Genomic DNA, 15313 nt, shown 5'->3' on the forward strand with positions numbered 1-15313 from the left:
GCCGTGCTGACGGAGGAGCTGAGGGGCTGTGGAGGGTCCCCCACCCTCTCTGAGCCTCTGAGACCTCAACTGTGTGATCAAGGCATTTGGTTAGAGAGAGGCCCTGTAAGATGCCTTCCTGTCCTAGAAGGTTATGATTCTAGCATCTGTCCCCAGGGAAGGAGAGCCTAGAGAACACGACAGCCTGCCTGTTGTGGGTCCCTGCGTGCACGGCTGCGTCTGGGCCGTGTCAGTGCCAGTTAGCTACATTGCCTTCCTCCAGCCATCTGCTTTTGGACCACTTCCCTGCTCGTGGGCAACCCCACAAAAGGCTGGATAGCAGCAGGGAAGGAGGAGGCACTGCTCACATGGGCCTCTGCTTGGGAATGAGGTCAGACCGCCACTGAAATGAGTAGGGAGGTCATTCACTGATGGCTCAGGGGGCCCCACCTCACCAGAGAGGAAGCAGGTTTGGAGGTATCCCCCCGACTGGGGGGCTTTGTCCCATGACATCACTTGGCTTATCACAATCTGTTTATAAGAATCTCATTGGCAAGGGCAGGGAGGGAAAAAGTCAACCAAAGGTAGAGCTGGGAGGTCCTTATGGCTCCCGGGCAGGGAAGCCCAGGCTCTAGCTTCTCAGCCTCACCAGCCAGCTCCCCCTGTACATCCTCCCTGTTAGGTGGGCTCAGGGTGGAGGCACGGCCTCCTATGTGAGCAGTGGCAGAAGCGGCCACTCAGGGCTCTTACCTGTCCTGCTGCATGAAGCCTGCTGTTTCTTTCTTGTGAATGCAGCTAACTCATTACCTGCGGTGCTCACATGGGGGTCTCCTGAATGGGAAGAGGAGGAGGAGGTGGATCTTAGAGGATTTAAGGAGCTGAGGCCTTTCTCAAACCCGGAGCTGGGGCTGATGGACGCACTCCAGTGTCTTAACAGCAGTGACTGGTGAGGAGACGCCTGCCCCACGTGCTGTGGTCTGGCCAGACGCGGGGCTGTTGCACTAGCTTCTGCCCCTCAACTTTCCTCCTCTCCCACTCTGGGGTTCCAGCACCATGGAGGGAGGACTGCGTGTGTGTGCACATGCGTGTGTGCTTGAGTGTGTGGTGCTCCTGGCTTTATGTGTGTGCCCTGAGACCCTCCATGCACGTATGCATGGCTCCGTGACGTGCCAAAGCCAGGCATGGCAAGGATGCATTTGATTCCACACCATGAGCCCAAGAAAGGCCACAGCCCTTTATTTTTCTGATTGAAATTGAATCTGCTCCGAGTGCTCCTCCCACTGTGGGGATGCAGGACCATGGTCATGAGCAAAGCGATGCCTCGGGCTCCAGAACATTTGTGAGACGCCCTCCTTGCCTTCAGTCCTCGCTGTTCAAGTGCCGTCTATTGAAGGTGTTGGCTCTGTGTCAAGGACGCAGACAGGTCCTGGGGTGGGCTTCCGTGCAGTACTGTCAGAGCTGAGCGTTGGCCAGAGGCCACATAAAACTGGCTTTTACTGAGGGGTTAGGATTTCAGGCCAGGATGTTACCCCAGGAAATCCTGGTCTGAGGCCACAGAATGGCACCCTACTATGCACTGTGAGGGTGGGCCATGATGGTGCGTGATGTGGGGCCCCTTGATTGCAGAGGGGTGGGGCTCCTCCCTCCCCACCCACCTGCAACAGGGCCTGGCCTTTCTTCTCAGGCAGATGAAGGAGAAGGGCCTGGTGAGCATCCAGCGCCTGGCAGCCTGTCACTCGGAGGTCCTCACTGGGAGGCTGCACGACGTGTGCTTGGCGGTGACTGGGGAGGTGAGGCCCCCCAGCCTGTGTGCTGTGCATCTGGCCCTGCGGTGGCTGCTCGATGCAGTCCCCTAGCAGCTGTAGAGGGGCCGTGGCTCCAGGAACATGGGCATCCTTGTTTATTTCTCAGCCTTCAGCCACCGAGGTAGGAGGTAGCCACCCATTTCTCAGATTGGAAAACTAAGGCTTAGGGTTTCCTTATTTGTAATCTTTGGGAATGGAAACAATGAGAATCCCACATGCCCATGTGTCGGCCTGCATGGTCCTCTGTACTCAAATGCCTAATGAGGGCTGGAGTGCTCTGGGTCAGATCCCCAGATCCAGGGCAGTTGTGGTGCTTCCCAAGGCCTTTTGCTCATGGCTCTGGGTCTTGGTCCAGGCTGGGTCCAGAGAGGCAGGAAGCTGTATTTGGTCTCATGTGGAGGCTGTGTCCCACTCTTGGGAGTGGACTGCCCCAGTGGGGGTGGGTGGGGATGAATACCAAGGATGCTGTTTTGTTGACACTCAGGGGCCTGGGCGGTGTCGGGAGCATCCGCCTTCCTGAATGTGGCCTGGGGTCTCTGTTTTCTTTGCAAAGTGAGGCATCCAGAAAAAATAGTTACTTTCTCCCAGGTTAATTAGAGCCACGTCAGCACTACTGTGCTTCTCATGGCACCTACTCTCACGGAGCGGCAAAGATCAAATCAGCGCTTTAAAGACAGCGTTCACATTTCCGATGGCCATGATAATATAGATTAATAACAGATGATAACAAAATGGGACAGTTTTGCTCAGAGCAGCTGCAGGGTTTTCGTTTCCAGCATGGCAAGGCTTAGGTCAGGGGAAGGGTCGGGGAGGAGGAAGAGGGTGGAGCAGAGCCCATTCTCTGTGCGTCCCAGAACCCTTGGCAGGGTCCAGCACCCTGGAGGGCCGCTCTCCTCTCTCCAAGGTCACCAACTTGCGATCCAAGGTGTCTCGCCTGGCCATCAGCACCTTGGGAGACCTCTTTCAGGCCTTGAAGAAGAATATGGACCAGGAGGCCAAGGAGATCGCCCGCTGCTTGCTGCAGAAGATGGGGAACACCAGCGAGTTCATCCAGAGAGCAGCCGGCCGGTCCCTGGGGGCCATGGTGGAGAACGTGACCCCTGCCCGCTCCCTGGTGGCCCTCACCTCGGCGGGCGTCTAGTACGTGGCTGCCTGTTGTCTGAGGGGTGGGGGAGGTCAGGGAGGGTAAGTCGAGGGGAGAGGCCCTGGGATGTGACAGGAGGAGGGAAGGGTGCAGGCAGGGAGGGAGGCAGGCAAGTGAGGCTGCAAGGGGTCTGTTGGGATGCTAGAGGCCAAGGTCAGAGGTTCAGACTGAAGAAGGGGCCCGCCTCAGACTTCACAGCAGGTGCCTCCCATTTAGCTGGGGGAGGAGGAAGACTCCTGCTTCCCTGTGCCAAGCACCGGGCTTCTCTCCCACCTTTCATCGGCCAGGCTGGGGTAATGCAGGGAGCTCTGGCTGGAAGAGGAGGGTGCTGTTGCATGCTGTGGCTGTGGAAGCACCCCAGGAGACAGGGCTGCAGAGACAGCCTGAGCGTGGGCCCTGGATCTCCTCCATCCCCAGGAGCCGTGTTGCTTACTGATGAAATGTGGGCCAGTGAGAAGAGAAAGGTACAGAATCGAATACTTCAGCTTGCCCCGCGGGGCCTGCTCCTGTGGAGGGGAAGGTGTTGGGCTCCTGTTGGAGCCTTTCTGCTGATTTGTTTTCCCTGTCATTAAAAACCCACACTAAAAGCAAAACCAAAAGCATTTCCCAAGCACCTTCTCCCACAGAGCAAAACGCCTCTCCACCCCAGAAGTAGACCATTACACTATGCATGAGGTTTCTCAGTAGTCCGGGGGCCTGTCAGACCAGCTGGGAGACCTTTAGTAATTGCACCATAGCATATTGAGATCCTGCTGGGTGAGATCCTGCCCAGCCACTTCGCCTGGGTTCACATCCTGCTTGTCACTTCACTTCTCAGCGTCTCAGCTGACTCATCTGTAAAATGGGAATAATAATGACGTCCACCTTATGAAGTTGTTATGATAAGTAGTTGAATTGACTCATGAAAGCACACTTAGTACGGTGCCTGCCTGTGCCTGACATTCACTGAGTGCCTGCTGTGTCTATAATTCACTTGGGAGAAATTAATTGTATTTTTCTCTGGGTGCCTCCCTTTGGCTCAGCTTCCTCACCTGCAAAATGATGATGATAATAGTAGCTAATGGGGTGGAGGTGAGATAATGGATAACAGGTGCTGGCATGGAGGGACAGGCAACGGGTCACTGTCAACGAGAACCAGGGGTCATGGCTGGTGCATCTGCGTCCCCTGCGATCTTGCTGAAATGCAGATTCTGGTTCAGATGCCAGTGCTGCTGGTCCAGAGACCATGCTGAGTAGGGAGAGCTCCAATGTCCCCACTGTGTTTCTTCACTGGGGTAGGACTCTAGGGGACAAAAGGGTCAGTGCTGCTTGATGGAGTGGGGACACAGAGGCCCTTTGACAGAGGGGACCAGGCGTGGTGTCACACGCCTGTAATCCCAGCACTTTGGGAGGCCGAGGTGGGCAGATCACAAGGTCAAGAGATCGAAGACATCCTGGCCAACATGGCGAAACCCTGTCTCTACTAAAAATACAAAAATTAGCCAGGCGTGGTGGCAGGCACCTGTAGTCTCAGCTACTCCAGTGGCTGAGGCAGGAGAATCACTTGAACCTGGGAGGTAGAAGTTGCAGAGAGCCAAGATCATGCCACTGCACTTCAGCCTGGTGACAGAGTAAGACTCCGTCTCAAAAATAAATAAATAAAATAAAATAAAGAGGTGCCATTCTGACAGGTTTCTCTGATGGAGCTCGGGTTCCACTTGTTGTGCCCATCATCTCACCCAGTAACCCCTCTTCTCCCTCCTGTCTCAGTTCAGTTCAGCAAATGTGCAGTAAGTTTCTGCTAAGGGCCAGGGATGTGCCAGGCACCGGCGGGACAGTGGGGTTGCAACAGAGGGGGAAACCAGGACTCCAACCAGGACACCAGTAGGGCAGGGCCAGGGGCCTGGGGGCAGAGAAAGCAACCAGCCAGCCCTGAGGGTCCTGGAGAGCGCAGCCTAGCTTCCCTGGGACCTTGCAGAAGGACAGGCAGGTGGGTGAAAGCTGTGTCCTTTTCTTTCAGCTCTTGTCCCACCCCTTCCATCAAGCCAAGTCCGCTGAGGGTCCATACGCCCGGCCTCCACCTTCTCACCTTCCATTTCCCCGCTACCCACTGAGTGTTGCTCTTGTTTCTGCCTCACCCCAGCACCGCTCTCTGTAAGACCATTCAGGCCTTTTTTTTCTGGAGGTATTTAATGATCACTCTTTTTGTTATTATGGATTCAGCAGTGAAAAAGAAAAATGAAGCCCCTGTTTTGGAGCTTACTTCCTAGTTAAGGGAGACAGATAAACTGGTCCGTGGCTACAGGGAGCTGGCAGCCTGGTGGGAGCCCTAAGGGTGCAGCTGTGCTTCCCTGGGGGACAAAGACAGCACTACTCGTGGCTGGGACATCTAATTCTGCCTGTGGGACTGGGGAAGGAAGAGGAGGCATTGGTTAGATAGGGCTTTTCTAGGTGGAAGGAAGACGGAGAAGCGTATTTAGACAGAAGGAAGGATCTGTGCTCAGGAAGCATCCAAGAATGGTGGCATACGGAGTATTGGAGAATGTCGTGTGGCTTCATGTGGCTTTCCTTCCCTCTCCCATTGTCGCCATCACCCTATTAGTAGAAAATGAGTGCTCTTTCCCCAGAGATTTCCCTCAGCTCGTATGGGACAGGTATTTTGAGAGCCCCTGGCTGGCATGAAGCATGGGTCTGCACTGGCAGACCCATGTCTGCAGTCTGGGGACTCCCACGCCACCATCCTGAGACTGACCCCTGGCCATGATTTCCTTTCAGCCACCGGAACCCCCTGGTCCGGAAATGCACAGCTGAGCACCTCTGGGCGGTGCTGGAGCAGATCGGCGCTGAGAAGCTTCTCTCGGGCACCAGAGACAGCACAGATATGCTGGTGCACAACCTGGTGAGGCTAGCCCAGGACTCCAACCAGGACACCAGGTAGGGTTAGGGCCACGGGCCTGGGGGCAGGGAGGGGAACCAGCCGGCCCTGAGGGGCCTGGAGCACGAAGCTCAGCTTCCCTGGGACCCTGCAGAGGGACAGGCAGGTGGATGGAAGCTGTGTCTTTTCCCTTCAGCTCTTGTTCCATCCCTTCCGTCAGGCCAAGCCCATTCAGGGAGGGGTCCATACTTCCTGTCCTCACTTTCTCACCTTCCATTTCCCCTCTACCCAGAAAGTGTTGCTCTTGTTTCTACCTCACCCCAGCACTGTTCGCTGTGAGACCATTCAGGCCTTTTTTTCTGGAGATGTTTAATGATCACTCTTTCTGTTATTATGGATACAGCAGTGAAAAAGAAAAATGAAGCCCCTGTTGTCTTGGAGTTTACTTCCTGGGGATGTAGTGCCTGCCATTCCTCCTGTTCTTCCCTGCTGCAAACAGTGTTGCATGGCACCGCCTCTGACGTGCCCAGGGGCAGGACTGCGGGTCAGGCGCACGTGTGCGCTCCAGCAGCCCTGCCCTGCCTGAGGTCCGCGTTGGCCTCCTTCCTGCCCTGCCTCTCCGTGCGGCAATGTCTGGATTTCTATTTTTTATCTATCTAATGGGTGAAAATGATAGCTCATCATTGTTTTAGAGTGCCTTTCCCCTCTGCTTATTCATAATGAGTTTGAGTGTTTCTTTACATGCTTGCTAGCCTTTATGATTAAAAAAAAAAAAAAAGCAAACCTCTCTGGCTGCTGCAGGACTGGTAGTGAGAGAGAAAGGCAGGGATGCAGGAGGAACAGCAGATGATGGCTGCCCCACAGCCCAGGTGAGAGGGGCCGGAGGCTCGGACTGGAGAGTGGGGGGACGGCTTTGGGTGTATTTTGAAGGCAGAGCCAACAGAATGCAGGTGGTAAGGGTTTCAAAGATGAATTGAAGATGCTCTTAAAGTGTTACCCTGAACAATGGCGGATAATAGTGCCCTTTGCCGAAATGAGGAATGTCAGTGGAGAGGTAGAAGGTTTTGCTTACTCCTGCAAGAATAGCCATAATCAAAAAATCAAGAAATAATAGATGTTGGCATGGATGTGGTGAACAGGGAACACTTCTACACTGTCAGTGGGAATGTAAACTAGTACAGCCACGAAGGAAAGCAGTGTGGAGATTCCTTAAAGAACTAAAAGTAGAACTACCACTGGATCCTGAAAGCCCGCTACTGGTTATCTCTCCAGAGGAAAAGAAGTCATACGAAAAAGATACTTGCACACGCGTGTTTATAGCAGCACAATTCACACTTGCAAAAATGTGGAACCACCCCAAATGCCCATCAATCAATGAGTGGATAAAGAATCTGTGGTACACACACACACACACACACACACACAATGAATACATACACATAATGGAATATAATGTGTGTGTGTGTGTGTGTGTGTGTGTGTATATATATATATATATATATATAATGGAATACTACTCGGCCATAAAAAGGAATGAATTAATGGCATTTGCAGCAACCTGGACAAGATTGGAGACTATTAACTCTAAGTGAAATAACTCAGGAATGGAAAACCAAACATCATACGTTGTCACTCATAAGTGGGAGGAGTTAAGCTATGAGGTTGCAAAGGCCTAAGAATGACATAATTGACTTTGGGGACTCAGGGGAAACCAGTGGGAAGGGGGTGAGGGATGAAAGACTGCAAATAGGGTGCAGTGTATACTGCTCGGGTGATGGGTGCACCAAAATCTCACAAATCACCACTAAAGAAATTACTTATGTAACCAACCACCACCTGTTCCTTAATATCCTATGGATATAAAAAATTAAAACAAAACATTACCTGGCCAGGTGCAGTGACTCACACCTGTAATCCCAGCACTTTGGGAGGCCAAGGCAGGTGGATCTCTTAAGCCCAGGAGTTTGAGATCAGCCTGGGCTGAAACATAGAGCTATGTAGAGACATAGCAAAATACTGTCTCTACAAAAAATACCAGAATATTAGTTGGGCTTGGTGGCCTGTGCCCATGGTCCCAGCTACTTGAGAGGCTGAGGTAAGAAAATCACTTGAGGCCAGGAGACAGAGGTTACAGTGAGCTGAAATAGGGTCATTGCACTCCAGCCTGGGCAACAGAGTGAGACCCTGTCTCAACAAAAGCCAAAACAAACAAACAAAAAACACAATTCACATTGCCATTAAACTTGGGGAAAATGCTTTGAAGAGTGAGCTTTAGGGGACTGGAGGAGCAGGATGAAATGTCTAGAAACAGCCATTCTTTGTGTAGCATCTACTATGTAGTAAAGTGTCGTGTAACTCTGCCATGCAATGTGAAAAAACAAGAAGTAAAAGGTTTTGGTTTGTTTGTTGGTTTTAAATTGTTGGTGGAGGGATGGAAATCAAGGTCTAAAATCTCTCCAGATCTGATGCTCCTCTCCATTCTGACCTCTCCCTTACACTGGATGATGTTGACCACATTTCCTTTTCCCTCCTGGAACTCTGTCCTTCCTGGTTTCCATGGCACTATACTCTGGGGATTCTCCTTGTCCCTCTGTGGCTGTTCTGCCCCTGCCTGCCACCTGAGTGTAGGTGGCTGCCAAGGTGTCTTTAGGCCTCCTCTTCCTCTTCTAGCTTTCACTTCTGGTGGCTCCAGCCACCAGCAAATTTGGGGGCTTCCCAATCTTTCCCTCCAGTCCAGACCCTTCTTTGAGCATCAGTCCCCTATTTCTAAAGCCTCCATGGGACCCACCATCCAATGTCCTACAGCCATTGCCAGTGCTGAGCGTCCCTAAATGAACCCATTGCCTCCTCTCCAAGTCTGCTTCTCTGACTGTGTTCTCTCTACCATTAAAAGTGACCATTATTTACCAAGCCACCCAAGAGGCAAAATGAGGACTCTCATACTTCATTGATTTCAAGACACACATCCTCCCTTGATTTTAATATCTTTAAAATTGGCATGCATCTTACAAGGAGAGGCATTTCACAGTTGCTGTTGGGTTTCAGTTGGGCTAGGCAGTGATTATGACATAGGTGTTTTTGTTGTTTTTAAGAGATGGGGTCTTGCTATGTTGCCCAGGTTGGAATACAGTAGCTATTCACAGGTGTGATCATTGCACACAGCCTTGAACTCCTGGGCTCATGTAATCCTCCCAAGTCAGTCTCCCAAGTAGCTGGGACAACAGGTGTGCACCACTGTGCCCAGCTTATGATGTCATTATACCATCCACACCTTCACACACTTGGTCATTGTCACTATTAATTTCTGAATTAAGTTTTGCATTGTAGAAACTACACTATGAGCCTTACTTTGTAAACTTAATTTATTTTCAGAAGTGATTTTTGGATACTCTCTGGAGAATTACTGAGTTTAATCTCTTTAAAGTTTTTTAGAAATATTACACTATTATTTTCAATTGAAATGAATCATTATTGTATAGGAGAAAAGTCATGGCCACATAACAGTGACTATTCATTAGATATCAGTGAAGCAAACACTGTGGAAGGAATGACCAAGTCCCACATTTTTTGCAAAGCAATCAATAAGAACTTTACCTGAACTGAGGAAGAAAAATACCGACAAGTAATGCTATCTTCTGTTTCTGAGTTGCTTGTAGAAAGATTGCCTTCACACGTGGAGCAGTGTCGTTGGAGGCTGTGGAAATCGTCAGTTTTAATTTTTCTGATTTTCCTTAGTGGAAAATAAAGGGTGCCTTTTACAATTAATGGAGCCTTAGGTTTGAGTGAAATATGATTTATGATTTTAGATGCTTCCTGCTTCACTTCCAGCCAGCTACCAAATCCTGTGGCTTCAACCTTCTCAGCAGCTCTTGGATCTGACTGTGCTTTCTCATCCTCACTGTACTGCCTCATTTCAGGCCTGCAGCATCTCTTGCTTGGACCCTTATGGTGGCCTCCTAATACGTCTCCTGGCCCCTAGCCTTGTCTCCACCGAGCCATCCTCCGCACTGCTGCTAGAGACATTTTGACTAATGTACAAATTGAGTCATTCTTCAGCTTCCTGTTGCCTGCAAGCTGAAGCCCAGCTCCTTCGCGTATCCCTAAACAGGGCCCTGTGTTTTCCTCTGGCCTGTTTCCTGTGTCCAACCCCTGCTTACTATTCTCCAACATATCCCCCCGCAGACATGTCAGACTGTGTTATAGTCCTAAATAACCCTTTTCCTCTGATGTATCCCAAATCCCACCCAACTTGTGAACTCCTACTTATCTGTTGAGTCCCAACCCAAAGGTCACCTCTTCTATGAAGCCCTCCTTGATTCCCTCACCTGCTACCACTGTTCATTGGGTAGATTGACTATGCCCTCCTATACTGTCCTACTTTACTCTTTCTCAGACTTCTAAATGTTCCATATTAGAAAAAAGTTGAGTATATTTAGGTATAGCCATTCAACAGAATATTGTGTAGCCATTAAAAAGGATGTTTATGGAGAGTTCTAAGGGACTTGGGAAGATGATTATGAATGATAAAGTGAAAAAGCTGGATACAACTTGTATATACATTCTGATATCAACTAGAAAGTAAATGCACAGAAAAAAGACTATAGGAAAATATGTATGAATTTACTAGTGATTTTCTCTTGGTAATGGGATTATGGGCAATGTTTATTCTTTTATTAATCCATTTGTTAACTGGGTAGTGATTGCTTTTATAATTAGAAAAAGTATTAAAAACTCTCTTTAATTAGGAAGATTATGTAAAGCTGTAAAGTAACTTTATTATGCATTTCGGAGGCTGCTTCTTTATCTTGCTCTCTCTCCTGTGGCAGATTTTATGGCCGGAAGATGGTGAATATCTTGATGGCGAACACTAAGTTTGACGCATTTCTGAAGCAGTCCCTCCCATCCCACGACTTGCAGAAGGTCATGGCAGCCATTAAACAGCAGGTGAGTTGTGGGGCATGAGTGGCTCATGGCCTTTTGGGGGTGGGGGTGTCAGTGCTGAGCCTGGCAGCCTTCGAGTGGGTCAGGGGAGTGGGGAGTGGATTTCAGAGGCGTTAATTTCATCCACTGCTCCTGACAGGTGGGATAGATGTGATTTCTGTCCTCTGTGCTCACACCTGGTTCTGCCCCCACACTGCCTTTGTTCCTTGAGCCTCCCTGGGCCTCCACACCTTCATCTGTTAACTGGGGATCTTGATCCCTGCCCCAGCTATGTTCAGGGCTCTGGAAGGCTCAACTGTGACCTCCGAAGCTTTTCTAGGTGGAAGGGGATTATTGCCGTTGTTATGTCTACACTAGAATGTCTGGCAGTTCCCTGGAGGACCACTCCTTCTGTCTCATGCTCTGTGTATATTTTTCAAGGGAACAGAAGATCATGATGAACTTCCCTCCGCCAAAGGCCACAAGGTGTCAAGGAGTCTGGTGGTGTGTGAGAATGGGCTGCCCATCGAGGAGGGGTACGGCTGCTCTTGTCTCTCTGGGCTTCACATCTAAGACTTCTGACAGAGGCGTCCTGCTTGCCCATGGCCAGGGGTGGCTCTGGGGTGGACCCATGGATCTGGGGTACTGCTGAGACCTATTTGGGTCTGCAATGCTAATAGATGAATTTGCAGGATGTGTTCCCCAACCCAAATCCCAAGGAGACCAAATCCTGGGCTTGGGAGCATCAGCCAGTAGGAGTTGGTTCCTGCAGTCCCAGCTGAGTAGGTGGGATTCCTTTAGTATCTGTGGTCAGGCTGTCTGTGAGAGCTCAGTGTTTCCCATTTGCTTGGACCAGCAGATCCTTTACCCACCAGAGCGGCCAGCCTGGGACTAGTTCAGAGGCCCAGGCTTAAGTAAGGCAGATGAGAAGGCATGGACTGAGAGGCTGGGGGGAGGGTGTGTGGGGGTGCTGGGAGCAGTTAGAAACTGAGCAGGAGTCCAATGGTCACTCCTGTGCTTCAAACATAAGCCTTTCTGCAATGTCCTGGGCTGATCCCATCTGAACTCCTTAGCAGGGTACCAGGGAAGCCCCCTGCCCACTTCGTCAAAGGTAACTTCCTGCCCCCTCTCCCACTCTTCCTGTCTCAGCCAGATCAGAGCCGCACCTGGGATAAGCAAAACATGGCAGCAGCTCCTGTTCACGGCCCCTCCATGTCCTCTCTCCCGGCTGTGTCTTTGCTTATCCTAGGTGCCATCCACACCTAGAACGTGCCTGTTGGTTCTGCAAGATTCAGCTCACCTGTGCCCTTCTCCAGGAAGCTCTACCACTCGGTTCCCACATCCTCAGGGTGGCAGGCTGCCCTGTTCTTTATACCTCTGTCAGCCCAGTTGACGTCTCGGTCTCCCATTGGTCTGTGTGCTCCTAAAGGCAAAGGCTGTGCTCTCATCTCACACTTCTCAGTGCCCAGCACAGCTGCTCTCAAGCTGGCTGGAACAGGCCACAGGGCTGTGATGGGCATATGATCCCAGTGTAAGAAAATGGTGCCTTTTACAATTTCCCAAGTCGCTGGGGGATGTGAGCAGAGCCTAGCCAGCCGGGGCTCAGGTACAGGAGCCAGGCAGAAGGTTGGCCATGATGACCTCCAAGGTCTTTTCTCCACTCATACATTAAATGTGCACCAGTTGGCCAGGCGTGGTGGCTCATGCCTGTAATCACAGCACTTTTGGAGGCTGAGATGAGTGGATCATGAGGTCAGAAGTTTGATACCAGCCAGGCCAACAAGCTGAAACCCTGTCTCTACTAAACATACAAAAATTAGCTGGGCGTATGGTGGCACATGCCTGTAATCTGAGCTACTTGGGAGGCTGAGGCAGGAGAATCGCTTGAACCCGGGATGTCGAGGTTGAAGTGAGCTGGGATCATGCCATTGCACTCCAGCCTGGGCAACAAGAGGGAGATTTGGTCCCCCCCCCAAAAAATGTGTACAGTCATTTTTTTATGGTTAGCTACTCCCTCACTCTGACTCCCCCACTGCTTAAATATCTTCTGAAAAGAGAAAAAAATGGTGGGAGGAGAGAACCCTGACCCCTGACCCCTTAGGGCCCTGGGCAACAAGCTGTAGGTGGGGGGAAGCTGGGGGTGGTCTCTGCCCCACCTGCCTGTAGAAGGTGGCATGGGACTGGAAGTGGGTTTATTCTGCGGGGCTCGTCCCTGGGGGTCAGACACTCTGCTCCTTACCTAGGCTCAGCTCCAATGGCCCGAGGCTGGTGGGGCTGCGCTCCTCGCTGCGGGGCGGCCGGGAGATGGTGGAGCAGCTTCGGGAGCTGACGCGGCTGCTGGAGGCCAAGGACTTCCGGTCCCGGATGGAAGGCGTGGGGCGGCTCCTGGAGCTCTGCCAGGCCAAGCCGGAGCTCGTGGCTGCCCACCTGGTCCAGGTCAGCACTGCCGGCTTCTCCCTCCAAGCTGTCTCTTCTCTGTGGGTGCAACTTGAATTTGGACAACCCTGAATGGGGCCGGACATTGGGTCAGACCCCTCAGGGTATAAGGAGCACTTGCTGTGCAGTTGGCCTTTGTAAGGCGACTACCTGGGAGTGGCTGAGTGAGGGCACCACCTCCTGCTGGCACCTTAGAAATGCTCAGCGATGTCTCTTGTCTTTCTAGCAGATTTACAGCGAGGCGGGTAGGAGGCAGAGGTGGCGGGCACTGGGGTGAGGCCTTGGGTTGCTTCTGGGGAGTTAGGTACATAATGTTTGGGGCAGAGCATGCGGCTGGACAGGTGACGGGGCCGTGGTGGCTGAACAGGTGTGTTAGGAGTAGGTACAAGCCCTTCACAGGCTGAACACTACGGTGGGTGCCTGCTTCTTCATGGAGTGACGATGCTGACAGTCAGTTACAAAGCTGAACAAAGACACAGGCTCAGAGTCAGCAGACCTGGGTTTCCGTCCAACTTTCTTACCAGCTATGTGATCTCAGGCAAATCGTTGAGCGTCTTGCAGCCCCAGCTGTTGCTGTTGTTTATGGGAAAGTGAGGGCGATAACACGTGTTCCCTGGGTTGTTAAGATCAGTCAGTGAAAAGGAGAGTGCAGAGCAACTAATAAGATGTCCTGGACACTTGTCATGCGATGAGTGCTCAATACCTGTGAGTTCCTCCCCTCGTGACCACCCTTTTGAGGAGGTGAGCTCTTTGTTTTTGGGAGTGCTCTGGCATAGGTCAGGGATGCAGGAGGAGTCCCTGCCAACGGCGCTCAGTTGGGCTGGGGGGGGGCTCCAAGCTGCCTGCACGGTGCGAGTCCCGCCAGCCTGGATTCCCATGCACTCTTGGTTTGTTTCCTCAATAGATCTTTGATGCTTTCACCCCAAGGCTTCGGGATTCCAACAAGAAAGTGAACCAGTGGGCGCTGGAGTCCCTCGCCAAGATGATCCCCCTCCTCAAAGAGAGCTTACACCCCGTGCTGCTCTCCATCATCATCGCTGTTGCAGACAACCTCAACTCCAAGAACTCAGGGATTTATGCGGCTGCGGTGGATGTGCTGGATGCAATGGTTGAGAGCCTGGGTGAGTGTCCCACCTGGGCCTGTGTGGCTGTGGTTGCCATGCCCGCCTTCCTGCTTGGAAATCTGCAAGGTGGATATGACCTTGGTTGGTTCGCAGGCCACCAAATGTTTCACCAGAAGCTGTGTAGGGCAGAGGTGGGTCCCAGGGCCTCCAAAGGTCTTGGCTGGTGGGCCTTCCCATGCCACGTCCCCCCACACCTCTGGATGGTTGGAAGTGGAGGTGATGTGGAGATGATCCAGTCCAGCCTCCTCATAGACACATGAGGGAAATGACCCCCCCTGGGCCACGAGGCACCACAGTGGATGAGTCAGGAGTTCTGGGAAGGCTTAAGCTTGGGGTGGTGGGCATGGAGGGGAAGTGGAGGGAGGGGATAGAGGATAGAAAGGAAAAAAGTTGGGAGTTATGGAAGAGACATCAGGGAAGGTGAGAGCTTCTTGGTATGACATTTTGCTTCTGGGATGTTACAGGGAATGTTGGTGCATCTGCTCGTATTTTCTTATTCCTGTCATGGGCGATATAAGGTGATGTTTGGTGTACTCAGTACACGGACCAAAGTGCAAATTCCCAGCTTCGTGTGTGTGGAGAAAGTAGCACATAAGTAGACTTATGTCAAGGCCAGCAGAAGGACCAGTTTTCCCAAACAAGCCTTGCTTCAGTGCGAGGAAGTCATAGTCTGAAAACCGCCTGTTAGCCTTGTTGCTGTGTGTCCCGATGAGCATAGAGCAACATCTTGCCTTTAGCATCTAAAGACCATCCTTTAGTGGGGCTGGACACACCTACTGACATACTGGCTTCCCTCCAACCCGCTTCCTGGCCTGAGCCCAGCTCCCTGGGGCTGGGACAGCCGCCATGCCCTTGGCTGGAGGCTCCAGGAAAAGTTTCAGTTACAAATCAAAGGCCTGGTCAGGTCCCTCTCTGCCTCTTGAGTTCATAAATATTGTCAATTTCTGCTCTTCATCTCAGAGGGAATTTATGATTTGCTGAGTTTGTTGCTGTAGAACAAACAATATAAATCCAGCTCTGAATTACGGCTTGTTCTCAGCGCTGCTCTGGG

General features: G+C 51.6%; 1 protein-coding gene across 6 annotated transcripts in view; it reads left to right on the top strand.

The window, feature by feature from the left end:
• TOGARAM2 (TOG array regulator of axonemal microtubules 2) overlaps positions 1-15313 on the top strand; it is a 75836-nt gene that overhangs the window by 44111 nt on the left and 16412 nt on the right. For all 6 annotated transcript variants that reach the window (XM_037744640.1, XM_017545657.2, XM_017545659.2 and 3 more), the window contains 8 exons: positions 775-925; positions 1664-1769; positions 2689-2924; positions 5683-5841; positions 10609-10726; positions 11144-11238; positions 12946-13138; positions 14043-14259. In XM_037744640.1, coding sequence (XP_037600568.1) covers positions 775-925; positions 1664-1769; positions 2689-2924; positions 5683-5841; positions 10609-10726; positions 11144-11238; positions 12946-13138; positions 14043-14259 — 1275 coding nt within the window. The remainder of the gene's footprint in view (positions 1-774; positions 926-1663; positions 1770-2688; positions 2925-5682; positions 5842-10608; positions 10727-11143; positions 11239-12945; positions 13139-14042; positions 14260-15313) is intronic.

This window comes from Cebus imitator, unplaced genomic scaffold (genome assembly GCF_001604975.1).
Source record: "Cebus imitator isolate Cc_AM_T3 unplaced genomic scaffold, Cebus_imitator-1.0 Scaffold180, whole genome shotgun sequence".
NCBI classification, from domain to species: domain Eukaryota; kingdom Metazoa; phylum Chordata; class Mammalia; order Primates; family Cebidae; genus Cebus; species Cebus imitator.